The 13,566-nt window shown below is 45.6% G+C and overlaps 1 protein-coding gene across 2 annotated transcripts in view; it reads right to left on the reverse strand.

The window, feature by feature from the left end:
* Window positions 1–8,291: 8,291 nt before the first annotated feature.
* The window catches only part of ZNF16 (zinc finger protein 16), an 18,246-nt gene continuing 12,971 nt past the window's right edge, over window positions 8,292–13,566 (reverse strand). For both annotated transcript variants that reach the window (XM_023508335.1, XM_012813046.2), the window contains one exon: window positions 8,292–10,380. In XM_023508335.1, coding sequence (XP_023364103.1) covers window positions 8,534–10,380 — 1,847 coding nt within the window. In that variant the 3' untranslated portion in view covers window positions 8,292–8,533. The remainder of the gene's footprint in view (window positions 10,381–13,566) is intronic.

Below are 13,566 nucleotides of genomic sequence, written 5' to 3' on the forward strand. Positions count from 1 at the left end.
AAAAAAAAAAAAAGAAAGAAAGAAAGAAAGAAAAACATAACACGCGTCGCACTGAGCGGCTGTGCAGGAAGCGTCAGGAGAGTGGTTAGCGATGCCCCCTGCGAGCGAAGGAAGAGACCTCCGACTTGTGACCTAACGCAGCGCGTGGCAACAGCGAGTCTGGCCCGCTGCGCCGCAGAGGTCAGATAACAGAGGCTGGTGGAGGAGGCCGGCGTGTGGCTAGAGCGACCCTGGGTGAGGTCTTCTCAGAGGGACCAGGTCACGGGTTTGCTTTCATTTTAATGCTGTGGGAAGTCATGTAAACCAGAAAAGTGATAGGATCTTACTGAAATGTGTATTTTACAGATTACTCTGTTTTTGTGTGATGAATGGGTCAGTTGAGGTAGCGGGACAACGTAGGGTCTGAGACTGTGCGAGAGGAGAGTCCTATCCCATAACCTACCTGGAACATCTACGGAAGACCCACAGCTAACATACCTAATGCTGAGAAGCTTGATGATTTTCTGCTGAGATTAGGAACAAAGCAAGGATATCCACTCACATCACTACAGTTCAACATTATATTGGAAGACCTAGCTAATGTAATAAAACCACAACAGATTGGAAAGGAAGTGATAAAACTATCTTTGTTCACAGATGCCATGACTGTGTAGAAAATCCCAAAGAATCCACAACAACAACAAAACTACTGAAAGTAATATGTTATTACAGCAGAGCTGCAGGATGCAAGGTTAACATACTAAAGTCAAATGGTTTCTTATATACCAATGAACAATTGGAATTTGAAATAAAAAACACAGTACCATTTATATTAGCACCAGAAACAGAAAAATTTAGGTATAAATGTAACAAAGTATATAAAACATCTACATGAAGAAAATTACAAAACTCTGATGAACGAAACCAAAGATTTCAAAATTTGGAAAGATGTTCCATGTACCTGTCAGTTCTTGCTAACCTGATCTATAGATTTAACAAAATCCCAATCAAAATTTGGGCAAGTTGGCAGCGCCCATAGCTCAGTGGGTAGGGCACCGGCCACAGACACTGAGGCTGGCAGGTTCAAATCCAGCCCAGGCCAGCTAAACAACAATGACAACTGTAACAAAAAAAAAAATCCAGGCATTGTGGCAGGTGCCTGTAATCCCAGCTACTTGGGAGGCTGAGGCAAGAGAATCACTTAAACCCAAGAGTTTGAGGTTGCTGTAAGCTATGATGCCAGGGCACTCTACCAAGGATGCCAAAGTGAGCCTCTGTCTGGAAAAAAAAAAATAATTACAGGAGTTTGTACTTTTTACAAAAATTAAACCAGATCACAGATATAAATGTAAAACCATAATACACTTAGAAGATGATATAGAACTTCTAGGTAACCTTGAGATTGGCGATTACTTCTTAAATATAACACCAAAAGCATCATCCATGAAAGAATACATTTTAAGTTCGGTTCATTAAACTTAAAAACTTACACTCTAATAGGGCACAGTGGCTCAAGCCTATAATCCTAGCACTGTGGGAGGCCAAGGCGGGTGGACTGCATGAGCTCACAGGTCTGAGACAAGCCTGAACCAGAAAAAAAAATACCCAGGTGTTGTAGCAGGTGCCTGAAGCAAAAGAATTGCTTGAGGCCAAGAGTTTGAGGTTGCTGAGAGCTATGACACAACGGCACTCTATCGAGGGCAACAAAATGAGACTGTCTCAAAAACAAACAAACAACTTATGCCCTGCAGAAGACACTATTAAAAGAATGAAAAGACAAACTACAGAAAATATTTTTTAAATGTTTTTTTGATAAAGGACTAGTATCCAAACCAAAATACACAAGGAGGATTTGGGGAGGGTACATGTAGTTAAAAGTCATCAGTAAGAAAACAACCAAATTACAAAATGGGCAAAAGGTAAGACCCTCATAAGAAAAGATACACAGATGGCAAAAACTCAAAACACTGACAACATCAAATGCTGGCCAAGACATGAAGCAATAGGAACCCTCATTCCTGACGGGATTGTACAGCCAGTTTAGAAGACAGTTTGGCAGTTGATTACAACATACTTTGGCTATATGATCCAATATCATTTGGGCATTTACCCAAAAAAGTACAAAAAAAATTTGTATACAAGTTTATGGCAACTTTGCTGAAACTTAAAAGCAACTAAGATGTCCTTCAATAGGTGCACAGATAAACTGTGGTACATCCTTACAATGAAATGTTATTCAATGATAGAAGGAAATAAGTTATCAAACCCTTAAAAGACATGGAATTACCTTAAATGCATATTACTAAATGAAAGAAGCTAATCAGAAAGGGCTACATACTGTATGATTCCAAACACATATACAACATTCCAGAGAAGGTAAAACATGGTGACAGTAAAAAGATCAATGGTCACTAGGGGGATGAGGGGAGGGAGCACGAGATTTTTAGGATAGTAAAATTATTCCATATACTATAATGGTAGCTACACATAATTGTGCATTTGTCAAAACTCATGGCCAGGCTCAGTAGCTTATGCCTGTAATCCTATCACTCTGAGAGGCTGAGGCAGGAGGATCACTTGAACTCAGGAGTTCAAGACCAGCCTGAGCAAAAGAGAGACCCTGTCTCTAACAACTAGCCAGAGAGGCCAGGTACATGACTCATGCCTGTAATCCTAGCACTCTGGGAGGCCAAGGCAGGTGGATTGCCTGAGATCAGCGGTTCAAGACCAGCCTGAGCCAGTGACACCTAAAGCTTACCCATGTGGACAAGTTCCAATTTTGTCAGAAATGATCTGGATCCCATCATCCTGTAACCTGGTGAGTCTGTGCTGCTGTCTCGTGGTGAGTTCTGAGGTGAAGTCTATTGGGCCTTTTTGTGCTTGTGTTTGTGTTCAGATGTTATCTTTTTGCACGTACTTGTATTATTGTATGTTGTTCTCATAAATTAATTAAACACAAACACTTTTCAGATTCATGTGAATTTAGTAATATTTGGTAAATAATCTGGGTTTTTGTTTTTGACATGAAATCTCACTCTGTTGCCAGGTATGAGCCAGGCCTTAAACTTTAAAAAATTTAAATTGGGGAATCTACATTTGAGAGGAGGGCTTCTGTGTGGCATGGACTCCACTTGGGAGCTGTGCTGTCTGGTGGCCTAGCCCTGGCAGGGGCTAGGCAATGACGCTGGTGGTCACTGCAAGAGCCAGGAGTCAACCCAGGTCACACAAGGCAACTGGGGACTGGCAGCAATCAGAGCAGGTAAGGGGGGGTTGGCAGTGTTGAGCCCCTTAACACCATTATGAGACACCCTACCACTGCTGTGAAGAAAGGGCGTTCCCAGGGGATGAGTGGCAGGTGCGGCCCCAGCAGACTGCTTCCTCTCCCACACTCCCTTTTTCTTTTCTCCTGTCTTGTCTCCAGTTTCTGTGACCTGCTGTGGATGCCCAGTAATTAAGTACTTATGTAATGAAGTAAATACTCTGCTAAATAATTAAAAGTCTTTTGAGAAAAAGAATTACTATATCAAGATAAAAGACAAAAGGCTCTTCTCACCAGCTTCTGAGCCCCAGCCCCACTGAGCAGAGGCCCAGGCTACCAGCAGGCACCACTCCTGGTCCAACTTGTGGACTCAGTATTTGTTCTGTGAGAAACCTTTCCAAGAACATCCACAAAAATCAAAAGGAAGAAACTGGTTGTGGTACACAGAAATTTACTTTTCCAGACTGCATATCACATTTTTACAAACACATCTTTTACAAATCACTTTTTTTTTTTTTTTGAGACAGAGCCTCAAGCTGTCCCCCTCGGTAGAGTGCTGTGACATCACAGCTCACAGCAACCTCCAACTCCTGGGCTCAAGCGAGTCTCCTGCCTCAGCCTCCCAAGTAGCTGGGACCATAAGCAACCACCACAACACCTGGCTATTTTTTTAGGTTGCAGCCTTCATTGTTGTTTGGTAGGCCTGGGCTGGATTCAAACCCACCACCTTAGGTGTATGTGGCTGGTGCCTTAGCCACTTCAGCCACAGGCGCCAAACCTACAAATCACATTTTTACAAATTACATCTCCATCTCAAAACTGTCTTTAAGGTCCAGGTCTAGTTAACTGAGACCTCAACTTGTCCACTTGTACTTACATAGGGCTCTCAAACTATAACATACTGGAAAAGGAGACCCTGGACATCACCGTGGACACTGGCCTGTGAGCAAGACGCATGGCCTGCCAACCCAAGGAGGAAGTCCTACCAGCTTTCTCCTAATGGACACCAATTGAGGACACAGCATCTTTCACAAACTGGCCCTGTCCCTAGACCTGTGGTGACAAGTAAACTGGGGAGCAAACTCTGGGGTGGCCTTGTTCTTGCTGTTATCTGAGAAAAGAAATGGCAGCACCTGTGGCTCAGTGAGTAGGGCGCCAGCCCCATATACTGAGGTGGCAGGTTCAAACCGGGCCCCAGCCAAACTGCAACAAAAAAATAGCCAGGCATTGTGACGGGCACCTGTAGTCCCAGCTACTCCGGAGGCTGAGGCAAGATAATCACCTAAAGCCCAAGAGCTGGAGGTTGCTGTGAGCTGTGATGCCACAGCACTCTACCGAGGGCAACAAAATAAGACTCTGTCTCTAAAAACAAAACAAAACAAAAAAGTTTAAATAAATAAGAAATTTGCTTTTAATTCCAATTCATGCTGGTTGTGTGGATGTCTCTATTTACTACCAAACGTAAGACACCTGTTTACGTGTATGGTCTTTTGGATGAAATTTGAGATAATCTAGACTAGTTCCCTAATTTTTCCTATTCACATTTTGAATAGGGGGTGAATTGAATTCATAGATCAATTCAGAAAATTTTTCATCTTTGTAATACTGAATCTTCCTGTGGACAAACAAGATAAGACTCACTAGTCTTGTTTCTCTTTTCTTTTTTTTTTTTCCGTTTTTGGCCAGGGCTGGGCTTGAACTCGCTGCCTCGGGCATATGGGGCCAGCGCCCTACTGCTCTGAGCCACAGGCACCACACCACATTTCTCTTTCCTTAATGTCTCCCTGAAGAATACATTGGTAGAGGGCTGTGGTATCACACAGCTCACAGCAATCTCCAACTCCTGGGTGTAGGCGATTCTCTTGTCACAGCCTCCGAGTAGCTGGGACTACAGGCGCTTGCCCCAACACCCACCTATCTTTTTGTTGCAGTTTGCCTGGGGCTGGGTTTGTACCCACCACCCTTGGTATCATGGGGCTGGTGCCCTACCCAGAGCCACAGGCACCACCCTATTTTTTTTTTTTTAATTGAGACAGTCTCACTGTGTCACCCTGGGTAGAGTGCCGTGGTGTCACAGCTCACAGCAACCTCCAACTCCTGGGATCAAGTGATCCTCTTGCCTCAGCCTCCCTAGTAGCTGGAACTATAGATGTCTGCCACAACACCCAGCTATTTTTTTGTTTGTTTAGCAGGCCCTGCCAAATTCAAATCTACCAGCTCTGGAGCATGTGGCTGGTGCCCTCATTACTGAGCTATGGGCACCCAGCCTGAAGAATATATATTCTTTTACAAAAATTATTTTTTGAGAGTCTCATTATGTTGCCCTTGGTAGTGCTGTGACATCACAGCTCACAACAGTCTCAAACTCTTGGGCTCAAGTGATTCTTTTGCCTCAAGCCTCCCAAATAGCTGGAACTACAGGCACCTGCCACAACGCCTAGATATTTTTTGTCACAGCTGTTTAGCTGGCCTGGGCTGGGCTCAAACCCACCAGCCTTGGTGTCTGTGGCTGGTGCTGTAACCACTGTGCTACAGGCACCAAGCCGGAAAAATATTTTTTTAAGGCTATTTTCCCATAAAAAGGGAATTAACAAAGGGAAAAACCACTAACAAGCAACACTCAGAAACAAACCTCATTGTCACAACGTATAACAGCCACTATGAGAAAAGAAAACCGAGACATAACCAAGACTCAAATTTATCTGTTGTACACAGTATTTTAGCTACATATAATCATCAAATCAAAGTGGAAAAACCAGTAGATGAATTGAACCATCAATAGGTTGTTTTTTAAACAGTGATTATGGTTGGGCATGGGGATTCACCCCTGTAATCCTAGTACTCTGGGAGGCCGAGGCTGCTAGATTGCTTGAGCTCATGAATTTGGGACCAGCCTGAGCAAGAGCAAGACCCAGTCTCTATTAAAAATAGAAAAACTGAGATAAGAGATAAGATAAGGATCGCTTGAGCCCAAGAGTTGGAGGTTGCTGTGAGCTAAGATGCCAGAGCACTCTACCCAGGGTGACAGCTTGAGACTGTCTCAAAAAATAAATAAATAAACAAAATAAGAGCGATAGCTTGGCGTCTGTAGCACAGTGGTTACAGCACCACCACAGCCACATACAACAAAGCTGGCAGATTCAAACCTAGCCCGGGCCAACTAAACAATGACAACTGCAACATAAAAAAAAAAATAGCTGGGTGTTGTGGCGGATGTCTGTAGTCCCAACTACTTGGGGGACTGAGTCAAGAGGATCACTTAAACCCAAGAGTTTGAGGTTGCTGTGAGCTGTGACGCCACAGCACCCTACTCAGGGTGACACAGTTAAGACTCTCTCAAAAAAAAAAAAAAAGAAAGAAAAAGTTGGTTTTAGTGTTGAAATATATCTGCATAAGACCCTTAGTCAAGGCAAAGTTAAACAAGGAAGCTGACAACTGCTCACTGGCCTGGGTCACAGCAGAGCAGTGGCATTCCCATGTGGCAGGGCAGTTCCACAGAATGGTTCTGGGAGCTTTTCTGGAACCTTGGCCTCAGCCTATTTCTTCAGTCTCCTAGAGATTCTGTGAAGTATTTATTTTCTGTTAATGATAACATCTAACAGAGGTTAGCAAGGACTAGGCACTATTTAAAGTAATTTACAAACATGAGCTCCTTTAATTCCTGTGTCTCTTGGGATCTGCTGCATGTTGGGGAGGGGTGAGGGTGCTCTGCACTATGCAGCTACCCAGGAGCCACTCCTGCACACAGGTGCTCAGTATGTAGCACAGACATCACTGGTCACAAAACCTCAGCTCCTGCCAGAACTCATAACCCCTGGGTAAATCCAAGCCCCTGCCAGCCACCCAAGGTCACCAGGTAGTGTCCAAAGACAGATAACCTTCTCTATATTGGACCAGGAAGTAAATACTCTGACTCCATAGGCAGCATGATTTCTATCCCACCTACTCAATTCTGCTGTGCAAAAGCTGCCAGGCTTCTGTAAATAAGCTGGCATGGCCTTGTTCTAACACCACTTTATTTACTAACACAGGTAGTGGGTCAGGTTTAGCTGTCTGTGACTTCTTGGCTGGTGTCAGAGGCCTCCCCAGTGACAGACACATAGCATCTGGGCTGAGTTCTCCCTTCCAGGGACAAGGGCACAGCTGTGGGAAACTAAGCATGAGGAGTGAGTCAGCTGGGCAACCAGGGAAGGGCACCTATTAGGTGCTCCATAAATGTCTGATGATGGATGCATTTGGGAAGAAACTGAGCCTGGAAGCTTGTGGGCAAACATGAGGTGTGGAGGGACCTTCCTCAGCGGCAGAGGCTGGAGCCAGCGCACAGCCTCACACAGCAGCCCCACCTAACCACGCAGTAGCCCCAGACAGACCAGGGGCTAGAGTCTCTACAGAGAGGAGGAGAAGGTTCAGGTCAGGTTGTACACATGCCTAGGAGGACACAGGGCAGTAGGGGGGAGTGTTGGGCCCAAGTTGTGGAATGGGAGGGACAAGAACAGGTGGGAAACTGGCAGTAATGTGTGTCTAACTTGAGAGGATGATGGAGCCATCAGGTATGAAAAACTCAACCTGATTTTACATATCAGTGAGAGCCACCAACAATGAACTCACCCCTATGACTGATTAACAAACAAAAGAACTACTGGTTAACTCAAATCAAATGTCACTTTACTCTTCTGATAATTTTTGGTTACAATAATAAAGGGTATTCATGAATATGGAGGTTCCATAAACCTGTCTCTCCTAAGAAATGTGGGATCTGGCTCGGCGCCTATAGCTCAACCGGCTAAGGCGCCAGCCACATACACCTAAGGTGGTGGGTTCGAATCCCCAGCCCGGACCCGCCAAACAACAATGATGGCTGCAACCAAAAAATAGCCGGGCGTTGTGGCGGGCGCCTGTGGTCCCAGCTACTTGGGAGGCGGAGGCAGGACACTCGCTTGAGCCCAGGAGTTGGAGGTTGCTGTGAGCTGTAATGCCACGGCACTCTGCCCAGGGGGACAGCTTGAGGCTCTGTCTCAAAAAAATAAAAAAAATAAAAAAAATAAATGTGGGATCTGCTCATAAACTGCATAAACAAAGCAAAACCAGAGGGGTCACATGAGGCAGAAGCAACAGCCATGGGAAGGGAGCCTGTAAAAGATGTTTCAAAGGAGAGCCTCAGACTCTGCAGCCACTAGATTAGGGCAGAGGTACAGGGAGGGAGCCTGGGCCTCAGGTCTGGGAGGTGAGAGACACTGGACAGGAAGGAGTTGGAGAAGAAACCATGCTTCATCTCACTCTCACCAGCCCAGCAGGCTACTCTCTGGTGTGGATCAACTGGTGTTTAATTAATTTTGACCGCTGGCTAAAGGCTTTCCCACAAGCAGCGCAGTCAAAGGGCTTCACCCCAGTGTGGATCCTCTGGTGCTGGATCAGGACGGACCGCTGACTGAAGGCTTTCCCACACTCACTGCACTTGTAGGGCCGCTCACCAGTATGGATTATTTGATGCTGAATAAGGTGTGAACTCTGGCTGAAGCCCTTACCACACTCAACACATGTGTAGGGCTTCTCCCCAGTATGAACTTTCTGGTGGTGAATGAGATTGGAGCTTCGGTTGAAAGCTTTACCACAGTGGTTACATTCATGGGGCTTCAACCCATTATGAATCCTCTGGTGCTGAATGAGGGTTGAGCTCTGGCTGAAGGTTTTTCCACATTCACTACATTCATAGGGTTTCTCTCCAGTGTGGACTCGTTGGTGAAGGATGAGGTTGGAGCTGCGACCAAAGGTCTTCCCACACTCACGGCACTCATAGGGCTTGTCCCCTGTGTGCACACCCTGGTGCTGAATGAGGGCTGAGCTGTGGCTGAAGGCCTTTCCACAGATACTGCATCCATATGGCTTCTCTCCTGTGTGGATTATCTGGTGCTTTCTGAGCACTGAGCTGTAACTAAAGGCTTTTCCACACACATTACACACATGAGGCTTCTCTCCAGTATGAATTCTCCGATGTTGAATAAGGCTGGAGCTCTGACTAAATGCTTTCCCACAGTCACTGCACTTGTAGGGTTTCTCTCCGGTGTGAACCCTGTGATGCTTAATGAGGTTGGAAACTCTACTGAATGGCTTGCCACAGGCATCACACTCATAAGGCTTCTCTCCGGTGTGAACCCTCTGGTGCTTCCTCAGGTGTGCACTCTGGCTGAAGGCTTTCCCACATTCACCACACTCAAAAGGCTTCTCACCTGTATGAGTCCTGTAGTGTTTGATGAGGTTTGAGCTCCGCCTAAAGGTTTTCCCACACTCACTGCATACGTATGGTTTCTCCCCAGAATGTATTCTTTGATGTTGGATGAGGTTTGAGCTCCGCCTAAAAGCCTTCCCACACTCGTTGCATTCATAGGGCTTCTCACTCATGTGGGACTTCTGGTGCTTCTTAAGGCCTGAGTTCTGGCTGAAGGCTTTTCCACATTCACTACACACGTGAGGCCTTTCTCCACTGTGGGGAATCTGGCGTCCAGCAAGATCTGAGCACCCATGGAAAGATTTCCTGCATTTTCTGTGCCAGCAAGCTTTTTCACTCATAGGAGGTGGATGCCAGTTTTCCAGGACTGAGTTCTGGCTGAAGGATTTCTCACAATCATTACACATAAAGGACATCTCTCCAGTGTGAACTATCTGATGCTGAATAAGGTCAGGGTTTCCTTGGAAGGTTTTCCCACACTTAGTACATATGAGCGGGCTTTCAGTTGTAGGGAAATCCTCATGGTCAGTTAAGTCCAAGCTGCGCTGGAAGCTCTGTCCACATGTGTCATAGGGATGTGGCAACTCTTCCATGGAAATCCCTTGACATGCCATCAGGTTTGGGCTCAGACTAGGGCTTCTGTCAAAACCATTACACTCCAGTTCTTTCTCCCCTAAGGGGCTCCTGAGAACTGTCACCGGTGTGGAGCCCCTCACACAGAAGATGGGGGGAACCCCTCTCTCACCTTCAGGGACTCCCCAAACTCTGACTGAGCCATCATCACAGAGCTCTCCAAGCTCAGGTGCCTGGGAAACATCATCAGCATAGTTTTCTGGTATTTCAGTCTGTGATTCAAAATCTGCAGGGACACCTTCCTTCTGAAGGAACTCCATGTCCTCAGTTCTGGTGTCATGATCTGAAACAATAAATATAAAGTCACTGGAAAGAGAAGCAGCAGCAGCAGCAGGGACAGAGAGCACATCTGCAGAGACACCAGGCCCTCTATGGAGGAGACCAGGGGACAGGGAGTGGCTGGAGGGGACAAAGCTACATGGGGGCTGTGGATGAGGGAGTTTGTTGGTTGTTTTGTTTGTCTGTTTGTTTGTTTTTTGGCTGTGGCTGGGTTTGAACCCGCCAACTCTGGCATATGGGACCAGCACCCTACCCTTTTGAGGCACAGGCACCACCTCAAGGGAGAACTCTTGACAGGTTCTCAGCCTACCCTCCCTAGAAGGGCTCATCTTAGAAAAAACCCTGGTGCTACCAACATCATCCACAGCAGGCCACTGCCAAGTCCTCTCAGCTCTACTTAGAACATGCCCCAAGCCCAGGTGCCCCTCACCCTTCCCACCTATGCCAAGAAAACAGCTCAGGCTTTCTTCACATTCTATTATTACACATTTTGCCTATTTTGTTTTGTTTTGTTTTGTTATTTTGAGACAGAGCCTCAAGCTGTCCCCCTGGGTAGACTGCCATGGTATCACAGCTCACAGCAACCTCTAACTCCTGGGCTCAAGCGAGTCTTCTGCCTCCGCCTCCCAAGTAGCTGGGACCACAGGCGCCCGCCACAACACCTGGCTATTTTTTTGTTGCAGTTTGGCCGGGGCCGGGTTTGAACCCGCCACCCTCGCTATATGGAGCCAGTGCCCTACCCACTGAGCCAAAGGCATGGCCCTTTATTTTTATTTCTTTCCTTTTTCTTGTTGTTGAGACAGAGTCCCACTCTCTTCCCTGAGCAGAGTGCAATGGCATCATAACTCACTGCAACCTCAGACTTGGGTTGTGGGCATCCCACTGCCTCAGCCTCAGAAGCCAGTGGGATTACAGACGCTTGCTGTGGAGCCTGGCTGGGTTTTTTCATTTTTTTTAGGAATCTGGGTCTCACTCTTGCTCAGGCAAGTCTCTAACTCCTGAGCTCAAGCAATTCCTCAGCCTCCCATAGGGCTGCGATTATAGGCGTGAGTTACTGTATTTTCTTTGGAGAAAAGGTTGTTCAAGTCCTTTGCCCATTTCTTGAAATTGGGTTGTCTTTTATTGTTGAGATGTAAGAATTTTTTTTGATATATTCTGGATACTAGAGCCTTAACAGACATGATTTGCAAAGATTTTTTCCCCATTCTGTATGACGTCTTTTCACGTTCTTAACATCATTTGATGTCCAAAGGAAACAAGTTTCTTATTTTGTGGGTGGTGCCTGAGGCTCAGTGAGTAGGGTGCTGGCCCCATATTCCAAGGGTGGTAGGTTCAAGCCCAGTCCCAGCTAAACTCCAACAAAAAATAGCCAGGCAGTACAGCAGGCACCTGTAGTCTCAGCTACTCAGGAGGCTGAGACAAGAGAATCACCTAAGCCCAAGAGCTAGAGGTTGCTGTGAGCTGTGACACTTGACCGAGGGGCAACAAAGTGAGACTCTGTCTCTTAAAAAAAAGAAAAGAAAAGAAAAAGTTTCTTATTTGGACTAACTAGTTTTTTCTTTTGTTGCTCAGGGCTATTGGTGCCACTGTAAGAAACCACAGCCAAGCCAATTGTGAAGATGTTTCCCCATGTTTTCTTCTAAGAATTTTGTAGGTTTTAGCTCTTATATTTAGGTCATTGGTCCATTTTGAATTAGTTTTTGCATATGGTATAAGGTAGGATCCAACTTCGTCTTTTTTGAGACAATGTCTCGTTATGTCGCACTGGGTACAGTGCTGAGGTATCACTGCTCACAGCAACCTCAACCTCTTGGGCTTAAGCAATTGTCTCTTTTTTTGTTTTACAGAGTCTCAAGCAGTTGTCCTGGGTATAGTGCCACTGTGTCACAGCTCACAGTAACCTCCAGGCTTAGGTGATTCTCTTGTCTCAGCCTCTCGAGCTGCTGGGACCACAGGCACCCACTACAACATCTGGCTATTTTTTGTTACAGATTGGCTGGGGCCGGGTTTAAACCTGCCACTCTTGGTATATGGGGCCAGCACCCTACACACTGAGCCACAGGCGCCACCCATTTTTCTCCTTTCTTTTTTTTCTTTTTTGTTTGTTTGTTTGTTTGTTTCCAGTTTTTGGCCAGGGCTAGGTTTGAACCTGCCACCTCTGGCATATGGGGCCGGAGTCCTACTCCTTTGAGCCACAGGTGCCACCCCATTTTTCTCCTTTCTTAAGGAAAGTGTTTACTGCTATAAATTTCCCTTTTCACATTGCTTTCACTGTACATTATGGTATGTTTTGGCATGTTATGTTTTCGTTCATCTGTAGGTATCGTCCAGTTTCTCGTTTAATTTTACTTTTGACTCACTGGTTGCTTTATTTCTATATATTTGTGGATTTTCCAGTTTTCCTGCTGTTATATTTATCAGATACTTTGTATGATTTCGGTATTTTTAAATTTATCAAGACTTGTTTTGTGACCTAACACATGGTTCATATTACAAAACAGTTCAGAAGACTGTGTATCTGTTTTTTGAGGTAATGTTTTATATATTTCTGTCTTAGCTTATCAGGGGTATTATAATGAGATACCTTAGACTGAGTAATTTACTATTTTTTTGTTTGTTTTGTTTTTAGCGAGAGAGTGTGGGATAAAACCCCACATACTGTGTGCTCACTTCTAACTCCAGAAGCAGGCAGACAGACTTTTGTGTGGAATGTAACTCTGTTGAAGACCTGGTAACCTTGGTCATCATAGAACAGGGCCTGAAAGTTTGGGCCTGAAAACCCACCTTCAGTAACTCTGGCTATGTGGCTGTTAAGCCTGCAAGGAAAGGGTTAAAAGCCTTCCTGCAAGGACACAGCCTAGAGGTTGACAGGCATGAATGAGCTTATGGGAAAACAGCATGGCCTCCAGGTGGAGTAGAAACAGGAGCCATAAACCTGCTTTCTGCAATACAATGAGTGCATAGCAAAACTCCAAAGCTTTACTCCCCTCTTGGTAATCTCAAGTCTCTAGACATACTCCCTTTTGCAGCTGTCTCGAGGTTTCAAACTTTGTGTCTCTTTGAAGGTTGAACTAACTTTAGAAAACATTAGTAATAAGAATGCTTTGCTGGCTCGGCGCCTATAGCTCAACCGGCTAAGGCGCCAGCCACGTACACCTAAGGTGTCGGGTTCGAATCCCCAGCCCGGACC

This window comes from Otolemur garnettii, unplaced genomic scaffold (genome assembly GCF_000181295.1).
Source record: "Otolemur garnettii isolate 467f Iridium unplaced genomic scaffold, OtoGar3 scaffold00245, whole genome shotgun sequence".
Taxonomy (NCBI): domain Eukaryota; kingdom Metazoa; phylum Chordata; class Mammalia; order Primates; family Galagidae; genus Otolemur; species Otolemur garnettii.